Source organism: Protomyctophum parallelum (assembly GCF_964188405.1).
Source record: "Protomyctophum parallelum genome assembly, chromosome: 9".
Lineage (NCBI taxonomy): Eukaryota > Metazoa > Chordata > Actinopteri > Myctophiformes > Myctophidae > Protomyctophum > Protomyctophum parallelum.
The window spans coordinates 50,511,698-50,529,341 of NC_139706.1; the positions used below are offsets into that span (position 1 = coordinate 50,511,698).

Consider the following 17,644-nt stretch of genomic DNA (forward strand, 5'->3'; position numbering starts at 1 on the left):
AAAGGCCTTGTGCACTCCTACAAGGACAGGTGAGACTATGTAAGGAAAAGGCCTTGTGCACTCCTACAAGGACAGGTGAAACTATGTAAGGAAAAGGCCTTGTGCACTCCTACAAGGACAGGTGAAACTATGTAAGGAAAAGGCCTTGTGCACTCCTACAAGGACAGGTGAGAAACTATGTAAGGAAAAGGCCTTGTGCACTCCTACAAGGACAGGTGAAACTATGTAAGGAAAAGGCCTTGTGCACTCCTACAAGGACAGGTGAGAAACTATGTAAGGAAAAGGCCTTGTGCACTCCTACAAGGACAGGTGAAACTATGTAAGGAAAAGGCCTTGTGCACTCCTACAAGGACAGGTGAAACTATGTAAGGAAAAGGCCTTGTGCACTCCTACAAGGACAGGTGAGACTATGTAAGGAAAAGGCCTTGTGCACTCCTACAAGGACAGGTGAAACTATGTAAGGAAAAGGCCTTATGCACTCCTACAAGGACAGGTGAGACTATGTAAGGAAAAGGCCTTGTGCACTCCTACAAGGACAGGTGAGAAACTATGTAAGGAAAAGGCCTTGTGCACTCCTACAAGGACAGGTGAGAAACTATGTAAGGAAAAGGCCTTGTGCACTCCTACAAGGACAGGTGAGAAACTATGTAAGGAAAAGGCCTTATGCACTCCTACAAGGACAGGTGAGAAACTATGTAAGGAAAAGGCCTTGTGCACTCCTACAAGGACAGGTGAGAAACTATGTAAGGAAAAGGCCTTGTGCACTCCTACAAGGACAGGTGAGAAACTATGTAAGGAAAAGGCCTTGTGCACTCCTACAAGGACAGGTGAAACTATGTAAGGAAAAGGCCTTGTGCACTCCTACAAGGACAGGTGAAACTATGTAAGGAAAAGGCCTTGTGCACTCCTACAAGGACAGGTGAGAAACTATGTAAGGAAAAGGCCTTGTGCACTCCTACAAGGACAGGTGAAACTATGTAAGGAAAAGGCCTTGTGCACTCCTACAAGGACAGGTGAGAAACTATGTAAGGAAAAGGCCTTGTGCACTCCTACAAGGACAGGTGAAACTATGTAAGGAAAAGGCCTTGTGCACTCCTACAAGGACAGGTGAAACTATGTAAGGAAAAGGCCTTGTGCACTCCTACAAGGACAGGTGAGAAACTATGTAAGGAAAAGGCCTTGTGCACTCCTACAAGGACAGGTGAAACTATGTAAGGAAAAGGCCTTGTGCACTCCTACAAGGACAGGTGAGAAACTATGTAAGGAAAAGGCCTTGTGCACTCCTACAAGGACAGGTGAAACTATGTAAGGAAAAGGCCTTGTGCACTCCTACAAGGACAGGTGAAACTATGTAAGGAAAAGGCCTTGTGCACTCCTACAAGGACAGGTGAGAAACTATGTAAGGAAAAGGCCTTGTGCACTCCTACAAGGACAGGTGAGAAACTATGTAAGGAAAAGGCCTTGGGCACTCCTACAAGGACAGGTGAGAAACTATGTAAGGAAAAGGCCTTGTGCACTCCTACAAGGACAGGTGAGAAACTATGTAAGGAAAAGGCCTTGGGCACTCCTACAAGGACAGGTGAGAAACTATGTAAGGAAAAGGCCTTGTGCACTCCTACAAGGACAGGTGAGAAACTATGTAAGGAAAAGGCCTTGTGCACTCCTACAAGGACAGGTGAAACTATGTAAGGAAAAGGCCTTGTGCACTCCTACAAGGACAGGTGAGAAACTATGTAAGGAAAAGGCCTTGTGCACTCCTACAAGGACAGGTGAGAAACTATGTAAGGAAAAGGCCTTGTGCACTCCTACAAGGACAGGTGAGAAACTATGTAAGGAAAAGGCCTTGTGCACTCCTACAAGGACAGGTGAAACTATGTAAGGAAAAGGCCTTGTGCACTCCTACAAGGACAGGTGAGAAACTATGTAAGGAAAAGGCCTTGTGCACTCCTACAAGGACAGGTGAGAAACTATGTAAGGAAAAGGCCTTGTGCACTCCTACAAGGACAGGTGAAACTATGTAAGGAAAAGGCCTTGTGCACTCCTACAAGGACAGGTGAAACTATGTAAGGAAAAGGCCTTGTGCACTCCTACAAGGACAGGTGAGACTATGTAAGGAAAAGGCCTTGTGCACTCCTACAAGGACAGGTGAAACTATGTAAGGAAAAGGCCTTGTGCACTCCTACAAGGACAGATGAAACTATGTAAGGAAAAGGCCTTGTGCACTCCTACAAGGACAGGTGAAACTATGTAAGGAAAAGGCCTTGTGCACTCCTACAAGGACAGATGAAACTATGTAAGGAAAAGGCCTTGTGCACTCCTACAAGGACAGGTGAAACTATGTAAGGAAAAGGCCTTGTGCACTCCTACAAGGACAGGTGAAACTATGTAAGGAAAAGGCCTTGTGCACTCCTACAAGGACAGGTGAAACTATGTAAGGAAAAGGCCTTGTGCACTCCTACAAGGACAGGTGAAACTATGTAAGGAAAAGGCCTTGTGCACTCCTACAAGGACAGGTGAGAAACTATGTAAGGAAAAGGCCTTGTGCACTCCTACAAGGACAGGTGAGAAACTATGTAAGGAAAAGGCCTTGTGCACTCCTACAAGGACAGGTGAGAAACTATGTAAGGAAAAGGCCTTGTGCACTCCTACAAGGACAGGTGAGAAACTATGTAAGGAAAAGGCCTTGTGCACTCCTACAAGGACAGGTGAGACTATGTAAGGAAAAGGCCTTGTGCACTCCTACAAGGACAGGTGAGACTATGTAAGGAAAAGGCCTTGTGCACTCCTACAAGGACAGGTGAAACTATGTAAGGAAAAGGCCTTGTGCACTCCTACAAGGACAGGTGAAACTATGTAAGGAAAAGGCCTTGTGCACTCCTACAAGGACAGGTGAAACTATGTAAGGAAAAGGCCTTGTGCACTCCTACAAGGACAGGTGAGACTATGTAAGGAAAAGGCCTTGTGCACTCCTACAAGGACAGGTGAAACTATGTAAGGAAAAGGCCTTATGCACTCCTACAAGGACAGGTGAGACTATGTAAGGAAAAGGCCTTGTGCACTCCTACAAGGACAGGTGAGAAACTATGTAAGGAAAAGGCCTTGTGCACTCCTACAAGGACAGGTGAGAAACTATGTAAGGAAAAGGCCTTGTGCACTCCTACAAGGACAGGTGAGAAACTATGTAAGGAAAAGGCCTTATGCACTCCTACAAGGACAGGTGAGAAACTATGTAAGGAAAAGGCCTTGTGCACTCCTACAAGGACAGGTGAGAAACTATGTAAGGAAAAGGCCTTGTGCACTCCTACAAGGACAGGTGAGAAACTATGTAAGGAAAAGGCCTTGTGCACTCCTACAAGGACAGGTGAAACTATGTAAGGAAAAGGCCTTGTGCACTCCTACAAGGACAGGTGAAACTATGTAAGGAAAAGGCCTTGTGCACTCCTACAAGGACAGGTGAGAAACTATGTAAGGAAAAGGCCTTGTGCACTCCTACAAGGACAGGTGAAACTATGTAAGGAAAAGGCCTTGTGCACTCCTACAAGGACAGGTGAGAAACTATGTAAGGAAAAGGCCTTGTGCACTCCTACAAGGACAGGTGAAACTATGTAAGGAAAAGGCCTTGTGCACTCCTACAAGGACAGGTGAAACTATGTAAGGAAAAGGCCTTGTGCACTCCTACAAGGACAGGTGAGAAACTATGTAAGGAAAAGGCCTTGTGCACTCCTACAAGGACAGGTGAAACTATGTAAGGAAAAGGCCTTGTGCACTCCTACAAGGACAGGTGAGAAACTATGTAAGGAAAAGGCCTTGTGCACTCCTACAAGGACAGGTGAAACTATGTAAGGAAAAGGCCTTGTGCACTCCTACAAGGACAGGTGAAACTATGTAAGGAAAAGGCCTTGTGCACTCCTACAAGGACAGGTGAGAAACTATGTAAGGAAAAGGCCTTGTGCACTCCTACAAGGACAGGTGAGAAACTATGTAAGGAAAAGGCCTTGGGCACTCCTACAAGGACAGGTGAGAAACTATGTAAGGAAAAGGCCTTGTGCACTCCTACAAGGACAGGTGAGAAACTATGTAAGGAAAAGGCCTTGGGCACTCCTACAAGGACAGGTGAGAAACTATGTAAGGAAAAGGCCTTGTGCACTCCTACAAGGACAGGTGAGAAACTATGTAAGGAAAAGGCCTTGTGCACTCCTACAAGGACAGGTGAAACTATGTAAGGAAAAGGCCTTGTGCACTCCTACAAGGACAGGTGAGAAACTATGTAAGGAAAAGGCCTTGTGCACTCCTACAAGGACAGGTGAGAAACTATGTAAGGAAAAGGCCTTGTGCACTCCTACAAGGACAGGTGAGAAACTATGTAAGGAAAAGGCCTTGTGCACTCCTACAAGGACAGGTGAAACTATGTAAGGAAAAGGCCTTGTGCACTCCTACAAGGACAGGTGAGAAACTATGTAAGGAAAAGGCCTTGTGCACTCCTACAAGGACAGGTGAGAAACTATGTAAGGAAAAGGCCTTGTGCACTCCTACAAGGACAGGTGAAACTATGTAAGGAAAAGGCCTTGTGCACTCCTACAAGGACAGGTGAAACTATGTAAGGAAAAGGCCTTGTGCACTCCTACAAGGACAGGTGAGACTATGTAAGGAAAAGGCCTTGTGCACTCCTACAAGGACAGGTGAAACTATGTAAGGAAAAGGCCTTGTGCACTCCTACAAGGACAGATGAAACTATGTAAGGAAAAGGCCTTGTGCACTCCTACAAGGACAGGTGAAACTATGTAAGGAAAAGGCCTTGTGCACTCCTACAAGGACAGATGAAACTATGTAAGGAAAAGGCCTTGTGCACTCCTACAAGGACAGGTGAAACTATGTAAGGAAAAGGCCTTGTGCACTCCTACAAGGACAGGTGAAACTATGTAAGGAAAAGGCCTTGTGCACTCCTACAAGGACAGGTGAAACTATGTAAGGAAAAGGCCTTGTGCACTCCTACAAGGACAGGTGTGCGGGACCCTTTTCTTCTCTTTGAGAAACTAAAGAGGGATCCAGAATAATTCTAAATCGTTAAAACTGTATTTCTTTTATAGATAGAAACTTGTACCATACTTCATAATACTGCTTTTTTACATACATAAAGTAGGTATGTAGCAAATAGCTTAACCTAATAATTCAACATTTCAAACGTTCCTTCACATAGCAGTCACGTACCCATGTCAGAGTACCCGTTCCACTCTGTGTCCCTTTTATGCCCAGATATGAAGATTTCTGTATCTGTCTCTCTCTGTCCCTTCATTCTATGGAATTTTGTGTCAAGGCATGCCCAAATATGAACTGAAGTGATGTCAACAGTCAGAACAGGCCAGCTCCATATATGGAGATATAGGTGTGCAGGTACAGGCCCGGGCAGAGGCTTTTGGGCTGGTTCTGGACAATCGTGCATCTCTGTCTCTCTCGCTGTCCTTTCCTTTAATCCACCCGACACTGATCGACATATACGTCACCATCGAAAGCCGTCACTCATGCTTATGAGTAATGACTACTTGTCCTTGATATAGCAGTGGTGTCATAAGTTGGTAGAGATTCTCCATAGGGCTGGGCGATATGACAAAATCTCATATCACGATATAGAATTTATTTTATCACGATAACGATATACTCATGATATAGCATATTTTTTTACGATACCTATTTTTTTATTTTTGTTCAGGTCGAGTACTTTACTGTACTTGGGCTGTACTGTACTGTACTGTACTGTACTGTACTGTACTGTACTGTACTGTACTGTACTAGCTCTCCTGGCCTCTGTCTGTGTGTTAGGCTGCACAACAGTGACACTTGGTGGTGACAATAATTATGCTATTTCCGTGCTCGGATACAGGGACAGGGACACACACATAGCTGTCTATAGTGGTTGCACCACTCAAAAAACAGGAAAAGAACACTTATGCTAATATCAAACTTATGCCAATTACTTATGCTGCAATGTAAATTCACATTATCCAGTCTAATTATATGAATATAATACTGATGCCCTGCCCATGCACAGACAGGCCCAAAGCAAGTACAAAAATATTACAAAATAAAATATATATAATAATAATTAGAGGCTGAACTCAATTGTTCAGCCTCAACTCTGTAGACATTTTTAAAGCACAGCTCAAGACCCACTTCTACAACATTGCTTTTAATTGATCTTTTATTTTTTGTTATTCATGTCCTCACTGTATTGCATTACTGCTTGTTTTTTAATGTCGTTGCCTTGCTTTTCTTTTATTCTCCATTGTTCTGTAAAGCACTTTGAGCTGCATTTCATGTCATGAAAGGTGCTATACAAATAAAGTATTATTATTATTATTATTATGACAAAAAAGAAAAAATAAAGAAATAAGACGTTCCCATTCAGACACAGAAGTACAGGCCTGTGTCTGCATTAAATTGGCTTAAGGAAAAAATAAATATCTCATGTCACAGTTTGTCACTATAGTTGTTTCAGTTCATGTTAAGCTCTGTATAGGGAATCAAAATGTTCTGTTGTAGTTATAGTTTGGTTTGTTAAAGACGTTGGGCAGCTTAACGATGTTTAATTGACTACAGGCGATAGAGTGAGAGAGAACGCCACCGCGTCGTCAACTCTCCATGCCCAGCTGTGCATATGGAAAAAGTGGAGGTTTTTCTTTTCCTTTTTTTTTATGATCCCAACTTAAGTTAGCGTCTTGTGTTGTTGTTGTTGGAAGCTGTTGCTGAATTAAGGACTTTTCAAATGGAATAATTTATTTGGAACAATAAAACAAGACAGACACGGACACGCAGCAGAGGACTGCACAGGTAAGAGGGAAGTCTTAGAAGAAGTTTGCAACCGACGACCGACGAGCTCAATTGTTCAACTGTGTAAAACAAACGTGGCTCACGCAGTTTATCAATTTGATCCAACATGAAACCTGCATTTATAACAGTGAATGGCCGGTTACTTTAGGGCGCGTTCGGAAATAGCACACTGGACGGACCGACGCACTGTGCAATGCAAACTGATAGATGAGTGCTCTCCGGTGTGTTATTTCCCAACGTGCCCTTAGTGTTACACCGCTCTGAATCTCGTCAGCCATCATCTCCCTTCATGTAATCCAAACCACTTCCATACAATGGAAGACGTTGCCCCTCTTTTAGGTGCAAGCTCCTCGGTTTGTGTTGTGGTCGTGTTGGCTACTTGGCTCACTGTTTTCAGTGCGGTGGGCTGCTGGGCATGCAAGCGCTGTGACGTAAAATACTGCCGTAAACACTGTCGTAAAGCGAAACGGCGATATAAACGATATAGCTTATTTTTCGTGATAGACATTTTCTATCGAAAATACGATATATATCGTCATATCGCACAGCCCTAATTCTCCAGTGTCTAATCGTCATCATCCTCATCTGAGCTGTGTTCTTGCCAGTGTGTTTCATCCTCCATCGCCACCTCCTGTTCCAACAACATTGGACTTGGTCCAAGAATGGCCTTGTATGCTCTCGCTGCAGTCTGCTGTAGTTTATGGTCCTCAAACCTCCGCTTCAGCAGACAGATGAGGCCCTGGGAACCCTCCTCTGTCAATCCATTTGGAAAATCTAGAATGTATTAAGAGTGGAATAAAGTTCACACTAAACTTTGTCGATAACACTATATTAAGGTCGCCTTTATAATGCATTATAAGCTCATTTATAATGCATATTATTGATGCTTATGCTTATAAGACATTATTCCATTTAATACACATTGGTTGTTATGCATTGACAGACATTACAGCACTTCTCTATGTGTCTTTATAATCACCTAAGTTATAATGTGCTTTATACTTCCACTGAGCATAATAATGCATTATGACCAGCACTTATGTTATAAACGTGGTTATATGTTGTTATACATGATTATAAGTGTTATAATGCCTTATAAGCACATTATAACGCATTATAAAGACGACGTTAATATAAAGTGTTCTTTTCTGACAGTAGAGATCTCAAATACATAGCAACAAAAAAAACATAGATTAGTTACAAAATACTAACATGATAGCAGTCACCTGACATTTTTCACTTACCTCTTGTCTGTGTGCTCATTGAAATGCTGTCCATCTGTGTCTGGACCTTTGACTGAGAGTCCTTGAGGAAAGCAAGGTGCTGCATCATCTCCTTTGTGTCTGGACCTTTGACTGAGAGTCCTTGAGGAAAGCAAGGTGCTGCATCATCTCCTTTGTGTCTGGACCTTTGACTGAGAGTCCTTGAGGAAAGCAAGGTGCTGCATCATCTCCTTTGTGTCTGGACCTTTGACTGAGAGTCCTTGAGGAAAGCAAGGTGCTGCATCATCTCCTTTGTGTCTGGACCTTTGACTGAGAGTCCTTGAGGAAAGCAAGGTGCTGCATCATCTCCTTTGTAATGATGTGCTTTTCCTCTGCCAGCCGCGAAAGAAGCATGCGTTGGTCAAAGAGCTGCTTCTTGGTCAGGATATCAACACCATCTGTGAAGGAATGACAACATGATTAGTCGTGGGTTTTTTTAGAGGTGAAATGGAGCAAGAGACATTGGCATCCAAAAGCATACAGCTGTGAGTGCATGTGAGTCAGTGTTGTTATGGTAAATGGTGCATTTATATAGCGCCTTTATCCAAGGCGCTTTACATAGATTGTGCATTACATTCACACACATTCATACACCGATGGCAGAGGAAACCATGCAAGGCACCAACCAGCACATCAGGAGCAATGAGGCTTGGCGTGTAGACAGACAGACAGACACACAGAACACACACACACACACCTTAATGTATTAGTTTAGATACCTGCGTTCTGTTCCTGCCAAGGCCATATCATGCTCTGGGAAGCTTTGTTGGACAGCTTCTGCACAACAGAGCTTATGTCCACAGGGCTTGCGTCAGCGTGTTGGTTGTATCTCTCGAGCTCTTCCAACAACCTTTTCTTCTCCTGGCCAATTTTCTGGCTGATCTTCTGGCGCCTTTTATTGCGATCTATAAAAGAGTAGTATTACAAAAAAAAGCTGTGATGGGGCTCTGTCAAAGGAATGAATGAATTAACGTTTAATGTATTTATTTATTATTTAAATTTTACGGGGCAATGTGTAGGTTTCAAATCGTTTTAAATTATCTAAATTAAATTAAATTATTATTTTTTGTATACTATGCTACCATTTCTTCCAAAGCAACTGCAAAGGACTGATGCTATTTATTTCAAAAAGCTTTATATACCCTGTATATAACGACACAATGTGACATAGCTCTGTTTACACAACACGTGTTGTCATTTTCAGCTGACAAAGACATTCTTCAGTAGACAGTCTGTTACGAGCCACTGTCTTAACAAACACAATCAAGCAAGTATGCAGCTGAAACATTTAAGCTTAAACTATAGGTACTATACATACCATTATCCCTGTAAATGTAGTGCTTCTTTTGGCAGATGCTCACAAAAAGTGCTTCAATGGAGAGCTGCAAAGCATGGACATTCACAGCACTGGCCGCTGCACTTCCTAAGAAAGAATAAATAATCACACACATTGTTTTAGTTTTTTCCTGTTTACCGACAGACTTATTACTTAGTTTGTTTTCTTTGTTTGTCATCTATATTATTTGTATTTGGTAAGGGTAGGCAAATTAAGCTAATTAGCTTCAGCCTACACCTTTTTTGGTCATAGCAATGTATCTTTATTTATATACCGTTATGAGACCAAAATGAAACATTGAAAGTGAAGTGAAAAAGTGATTTACTTACAGTACCCATCCCTGCACCATAACATATAGGCTACAGCTACAGTATATGCATTACAGCCAAAGAGTCTGACAGTGTTTGTGTAAAAGATTCTTCCTTACCGGTCTTGGCCCACTGCTTGACATCAAGAACCCACTGTTGTAGCATGTCATCGCTACAATGGAACTGCTCCTGCAACTTTGTCAAGTTCTCAGCTACCTCCAAAGTCTTCTCTAGTGTCTGCAAAATTGCAATACAGAACCATGTCATAGTATTTGAAGTTTCACATGTAGCTGCTTGAAATAGTTATCCCCTTTTCATCAACATACCTTTTTGTATCTCGAAGACAAAGCAATGTTTAGGCCATTCTCTTTGCGGAGATTCCAACCCATTGCATGCACAGTAAGCATGTCAGTTCTTACTGTAAAGAACACAAATGCTAATAAGAATGTGTTGAAAATGTTTTATGTGTAACTTTGCAGGGTAGCATGGGGTTAAATAAGCTTACAGACCTGACTTTGTCATGTATTTAGTGGTCAGAGCACATCGGGAGAGATAACTGTTGACTTGCTCTTCTTCTTCTCCCAACGTTGTTCCGATACCTTCCTGGTTCCTTGCATTCCACTGGATCTACAGGAAGTATGGACTTGTTTAACAGTGTGGAAGCTAGCATGATCACAATTGATGCATATCCTGAGGTCACTTGGTTTGTGTGGCTAATCATTTATTTTGAGAATTTAAATGAATCATTTAATTTAAGGCATAAACAAAAATGTAAGAAGCATCACCTCGCACTTGGTATTGTGTGCTTTCGCATGCATCACTGACAAGCAATGTTTCTGTTGCTGAAGGGGTTGAAGATGACTCAGGTTCTCAGACACCTTCTCCAAGTATGGCACATATCGGCAGGTCACATCCATGGCCAAATATGTAGCACTCTGGAACTCTTTTTGGAGAAACATTGGATATATGCAAAGATTTCCCCTCTATACATATTGAGACCTTTTTGGGGGGGAAATTAATATTAGAGAGCATAGTACATTTTTTTAATTTGAACTCATCAGGATTATATACACTAATACCAACCTTTGAGAAGGAAGCCATGCCTACAAACAGCAATTTCAACACCTTCTTCATCCAACTTGTTGGCCTGTTTGGATGACTCTCGAGCAGCTCTCCAATGTGAATCTCCACACATGGCTTTCCCTGCAGTCTGCAAAGTACATATTTGGAAGATATTAGGAGTTGATTAAAGACAATAGATAGCAGGGCTATCTACAAAACTATTACAGTAATTACTCTTTATTGGCTGTTAAAAACTTACACTTTTTACAACTCCTCTGACCTCCTCAACAAAAGTGGACACGTCGGAGTCTTTTGCTAAGAAAAGTCCATCAAAGAAACCAGGATCTTGACTCCTAAAACAATAGAGTGAGTCAGTGACACACACACACACACACACACACACACACACACACACACACACACACACACACACACACACACACACACACACACACACACACACACACACACACACACACACACACACACACACACACAATAATAGGAAGGTCAAAACTCACTGATTTGCTTTCTGGAACCTGTAAAGTTTTCTGTTCCCATCAACAGAAACAGCCACCATTTCAGGGCTACAGGCCGGACAGACAAACAGTTCCTTTCCCAGAAGCCGGTTCTCTACAGAGTTGCAGTAAGTGTACTGCAGAAAGCTCCTCTGAAAAGAGTCTGCATTCACTTTTCCAGTCTGAAAGAAATACATAATATAATGGGGAAAAAAAATCTGTACAACTGTCCAACCGTACGACATTATCAAACTAATTACTCACTCTTCCAAAATGCACTGTTCTCTGGTCTAACAGGGCTGTGAAGGCTTGTCTCGACATTCCTGGAGCTGTAGTCTTCATAGCTTCAAAGGAATGGAAGATGTCTTTGTGGAACAGGGTCTGTCCTTGCATTGTTGTAGGCCAGTAGCCACTTCTTATAAAGTCCCTGACCTCTGGAGACCACTGCTTACTGCACTGGTTGCATGATAACACCGGAACGTGAAGATCATAACGGCCTGAGAGTACATGAGACAAAAGTAACAGGGGGCACGAAAGTTATGTTGTCCTTTAAACACATACCTATCCACATCGCGTGTGTGTATCTAGATTGACATAAATTCCTACCATTTATGCAAACCAGTATGATGGGTCTACCGACAGATACTGCAACATTAAATGTGTCGCAGGTGCATATATTTGCCGGATAGGCGGTTGGCAGCAAACAGTCTGAAAAGACAAGGGGACAATCTGGATGAAATGTTTGGTTTGAATGAAGGTACATGGATAACACATTTTAATATAGGAGACAATGTTGTATGTTAATTTAAAAAAGAGACTCACTGACTCCGTTGGGGGAATGTATTTATAATACCCGAACATTGTGGTTTGCCTATTGTGTAGAATGTGATGTTCATGAACCAAACGGTCACATTCCACACAAAACCACTCTGACGGCATACAGTCCCCACAACGGATGACTGCTACTCTCAAACCACAGTGTTGACACACCATCTTCACAATAGTCTCTGCAGACAGCAAGTTGTCGACATTGTGTTCTCTTGCTTGTTGCCAAGAGAAGTGTGCATCTTTCTGTCTTTGGGTCCAATTGGGCTGTTCTACACCATGATCCTGCACATCAATGCCTGCCGAGTCCTGTATAAGCTCCTCGAGCCTCTGCAAATTAAAATCTTTGGGAGAGAAATGGAAAAACAAACATACCTTAATTTGCCACAGCTTTCTTTTGAGGAGTGTATTTTAAGTAGTTTTTATACTTACCAGGTTCTTGGTAGCCAAGACATGGAGATGAGACAGATTTACTGACAGAGGCAGTGGATGTAGATGTAACTATTTGGAAGTAAAAATAGCAAAAACCACATTAGACCAAATAATTTCAAACTCTTAGGCAGTATAAATATCACAACAATAACACTATCAAACGATTACCCTACACCTAATCAAAGACCACTCTCTATGAATGAAGTCCTTGCCATACGTTTTGAGATGGAGACTAACCATTAGTTGAAGTCCTTTTCCTTGGTCTCTTTCCTGTGGGAAGAGGAACCCCATTTGCGTCTCTCTTCAACCAGATCACTTCAGGGCATGAGACTTCAGGTTTCTTTGTCACTGGCAGTTTCTTCTAGATGGACACACGTCATGAAATATAGAGAAATAGGCATCAACTAACGGAAGTTAAATTAATTACACATTGATGTACAAGAATGTAACTTACTTCTGCCTTCATTAATGCTTGCCCGACCAGAGCAAGACCTTCCAATCTGGCCTTATTAGACACCAAGTCTGCCTTTATGTGTGTTGACATTGTACTGAAACAATACAAAAAAGTGTAAGTGGTTTAGTCATTAGTAAACGGTTGGACCCTGTTAGAATGGAAACAAGTGTAATGCTTTATCATGGTGATATCTTCCACAGTAACTGTTTTTGTATGGACCTGTGGAATAACTATAAATCAATCAGGCGTCAATCAGTAGGACATCCTACACCTACCTATGTGGATGTAGGCTACAGAAAACACAAAACACAAAAGAGCTGGCCAAAAGTAGATTGTACGTAGACTGGACTCTGGAGACACCAATGGAGGGCTTGTCTAAGAATGACAGAGAGAGAGTTTGAGAGATGAAGTATTTGGTTTAGTACTCTTCCACAGTGCGGGACAATATGCCAACTACACTGTATTCCTAACTACACCCTGCTGGATTCCTAGATACTTAATCTTAATCAATGTGCTGGATATAATAACCAAAAACATTTCTGGTTGGTGCCGGGCCATCCTCCAGCAAGTAAATAAGGCGCACATGAGCATAAGTAGTAATATTTTATTTTATTTTTATCCCAGTTTTTTCACCCAGTGCCAATTATCCTGGGCGCTACACTTCCTCTGCCAACCTGGGGGGGCAGCGGACTGACCTCATGCCTCCTCCTATGCATGAGGAGTCCAAGCTGCTTCTTTTCACCTGACGGGGGAATTTCCCCGGCCGGACGTAGCGTGTGGAAGGAACACGTTATTCCGACTTTCCCCTCCATCAGGCGCCCCAGCTGGCCAGGGGGATGTAGTTTTAGAGACCAGGATTACTGCATGTTTTTGTGAGGGTACCTACCCTAGGGGATACGGGGAGAACATGTGAGGTTACCTACCATAGGGGATACGGGGAGAACATGTGAGGGTACCTACCATAGGGGATACGGGGAGAACATGTGAGGGTATCTACCATAGGGGACACGGGGAGAACATGTGAGGGTACCTACCATAGGGGATACGGGGAGAACATGTGAGGTTACCTACCATAGGGGATACGGGGAGAACATGTGAGGGTACCTACCCTAGGGGATACGGGGAGAACATGCAAACTCCACATAGAAAGGTCCCTTTGCCTCGGGTATGGGCACTGATGACGCGGAGGAGGGAACACGCCCCCAGCACCCACAGCGTCCAGAGTGGGAATCGAACCCAGGACCTTCTAGCTGTGAGGCGACAGCACTACCGACTGTTCCACCGTGCCCCCAAGTAGTAATATTTTGATTAAATGAAAATGGTGGGCTCTATTGTAAACAAGTATTAAATGCTTTATGGTGTCGTCCACTCACAGTTAACACTTGAAATATACTGTAATTCGGCAATAGTCCGGCAGCTGTGGTCTAAAATATTGTCTATATATATATATATATATATATATATATATATATATATATATACGTATACATTCATGAATCCACTTGTTGACCGGCTGTCGGTATATGTCAAAAATCCCAAACTTTCCTTATGCTTCAAGTAGCATGTGACATGTAAAACTAGGGGGTTTTCATGATTCTGAACCAAGCTTTCGTTTTTCACAAAAAATACTCCTTGGGCTATAAAGAGCCATAGCCACTTGCCCAAAATGTGCTGACTTCATCACATTTGTCACGACTGCTATGGTCATGAATGCATGTATAGGCAATATTTTAGGCCAATACAAAAAAGACTATATAGCCTACCACGTGTCTCACTTTAAACAAAAGAAGCCTGTCGGCTGACGGACTACAGACTGTTAATAAAATATTCAATCAATCAATCAAAAAAAGCGGTGTGAACTATTGTCTTGATCACTTTCTGTAAACCTATTGTGAACCTACTGTGTCCATGTTATTGTTAGCTAGCAGCCATATGCTAACCCTAGCTAGGTAGGTCTTTAGTTCTAACTTGTATCTGAACTGAATGCAATAATTATGTCACATGGCCCCGTCATTTAACGTGAGGCAAAAAAGACACAACAACTAGATCGATATAGACTTTGATACAAAAATATACCTTACCTTTCTAGTGAGACAACTGCAGTTAAGGTACTAGCATAGTACTGTAGTAGTGTAGTTACTAGTAGACGCTCAGACGGATATAAAACCGGATCTTAAACAAGAGAATGCTTCCGGTTTCCGGACAAAACTAAGATAAATTAAATAATACAATAAAAACATCCATATCTACATATTCCGTGTGGATTTAAAATATAAGGTTAATAACCCATGCCCACTGATGTTACAAATATGTACGGTCGATCAACTAATAATTATTATTATTATCGTGGTCTGGGAGGGAAGTCTGTTAATTTCGTTGAAAAGTTACGTGTTGCTCATTTCATATCGACAGCACCTGGAAAAGTGGATTACATCTGCATCCAAAAAAATTAAGTGCTTACCCCATGGATGTTAAAATGCTTTGCGGGCCCGCAGAATTAACCATATCTTCCGTGTTGTTCAATTAAAAAGCATTTTTATCCGATCGATGGCCATTTCTTCCTATTTCTTTCAACTACGACCCTATCGTTTGGTAGGTGTACTGCATGCTGATACAGTGAACGTTCTTTTAGAAAGTTGCGTTCGATCCGATTAAAATGCTTTTTATTAAACAATACGGAAGGAACGGGTACTTCCGTGGGCCCGTCAAATATTGTAACATTTATGGCCTTGGGATAAGCCTAAAGATGAACGTTTATGTAGAAGTAAGGGCCAAATGTGGAGGAAGTAAACGATGGCTTCATAGCCATGCCCAAATATGTATTACAGGCGGAGCCTTAAATGTTATAAAATGAATTACAAAAAGTCAATAACAATTATGTTTATTAAAATACAATACCATACATGTTATAAAAATGCACGACAGAAGCGATATCAGCTTGGATCATTTCAATTTCTTTTTATTTTTTTAACCTATAGGTTTCAATGGTGGGCATAATAGTACGCTATGAACGGACTTGCGGTGTGGGTTTTTTTTAAAGTCCCGTGACATCATCCGGGACACGAATCCATAGGTTTCACTGGTGGGACTTTTAGTATGATATGAACGGACTGCGGTACCTACTAGTATTCTATGAACGGAACGGCAGTGTACCAGTCCGTTCTATTTCAACCTGCGACCAGGTTGAGATGGCTGAACAGGTCAGGCCTCCTGGTCTCCAGCCCTACATCGACTGATCCACAGGGGCAGCTCCCCCTTCTTATATACAGGCTAGGCCCCTCCCACTGGACCATACCAACCCTAATTGATTCCACAATTATTAACAACCCCGTGTCCAGAGACAATACTTTAACACTTGTATAATTCACTTTTAAATCATTACACATTATCCACAATTCACATAAACCACATTTATAATCAGAGTTCTCTCTCTCTATATATATATATATATATATATATATATATAATATATATATATGCAGAATGCATTTATAGTAGGATGGATTGATCAGGTATTAATATATTATATTAATACCTGATCAATCCATCCTACTATAAATGCATTCTGCGTGTGTGCGTGCGTGCGTGTACGGTTGTAATGTGCGTAACTCGAGAACCGTCCCCCCCCCCCCCCACCGACTTCACATTCGACACGCGCGTTCCACACCCCCACAGGGAGTTGACCCACAATTTGATGCCGATACTATTCGTACTTTTACTCAGGCTTAAACATTTACGTGACAAAATTTGACTTATTTGGATTCTTTTGAATTTTCATTTTTTCATGTCATATGAAAGCAGGGAATCATAGCTTCAAATTGACATATTGGTTGTTCAGTTTGACCCACCAGTGTTGGAGATATGGCTTATAGAGTAATGTCTGGCAGAGAAACAGCGAGTTGAGAAAACAGGCCTGAAAGGTTCACTTCTGTGGTCTCTAACATTACACCTATAGCTACATGTTTAAGCATTTATTTCATATTTACATGTCTTCTGTGGTCTCTAACATTATACCTACTAGCTACATGTTTAAGCATTTATTTCATATTTACATGTCTTCTGTGGTCTCTAACATTACACCTATAGCTACATGTTTAAGCATTTATTTCATATTTACATGCCTTCTGTGGTCTCTAACATTACACCTATAGCTACATGTTTAAGCATTTATTTCATATTTACATGTCTTCTGTGGACTCTAACATTACACCTATAGCTACATGTTTAAGCATTTATTTCATATTTACATGTCTTCTGTGGTCTCTAACATTACACCTATAGCTACATGTTTAAGCATTTATTTCATATTTACATGTCTTCTGTGGTCTCTAACATTACACCTATAGCTACATGTTTAAGCATTTATTTCATATGTGCATGTCTTCTGTGGTCTCTAACATTACACCTACAGCGTAGCTACATGTTTAAGCATTTATTTCATATTTACATGTCTTCTGTGGTCTCTAACATTACACCTAGCTACATGTTTAAGCATTCATTTCATATTTACATGTCTTATGTGGTCTCTAACATTACACCTATAGCTACATGTTTAAGCATTTATTTCATATTTACATGTCTTCTGTGGTCTCTAACATTACACCTATAGCTACATGTTTATG

General features: G+C 41.7%; 1 protein-coding gene across 1 annotated transcript; it reads right to left on the minus strand.

Annotated features, from left to right (window-relative positions):
* Nucleotides 1–8,330: 8,330 nt before the first annotated feature.
* Nucleotides 8,331–11,704, minus strand: LOC310864625 (uncharacterized protein; the record flags this gene model as incomplete). The annotated part of the gene is made up of 6 exons (XM_083773313.1): nucleotides 8,331–8,485; nucleotides 8,807–8,992; nucleotides 9,406–9,510; nucleotides 9,851–9,968; nucleotides 10,815–10,941; nucleotides 11,607–11,704. The coding sequence occupies 6 exons, from the start codon at nucleotides 11,702–11,704 to the stop codon at nucleotides 8,331–8,333; spliced, it is 789 nt and encodes a 262-aa protein (XP_083629439.1).
* Nucleotides 11,705–17,644: the final 5,940 nt, after the last annotated feature.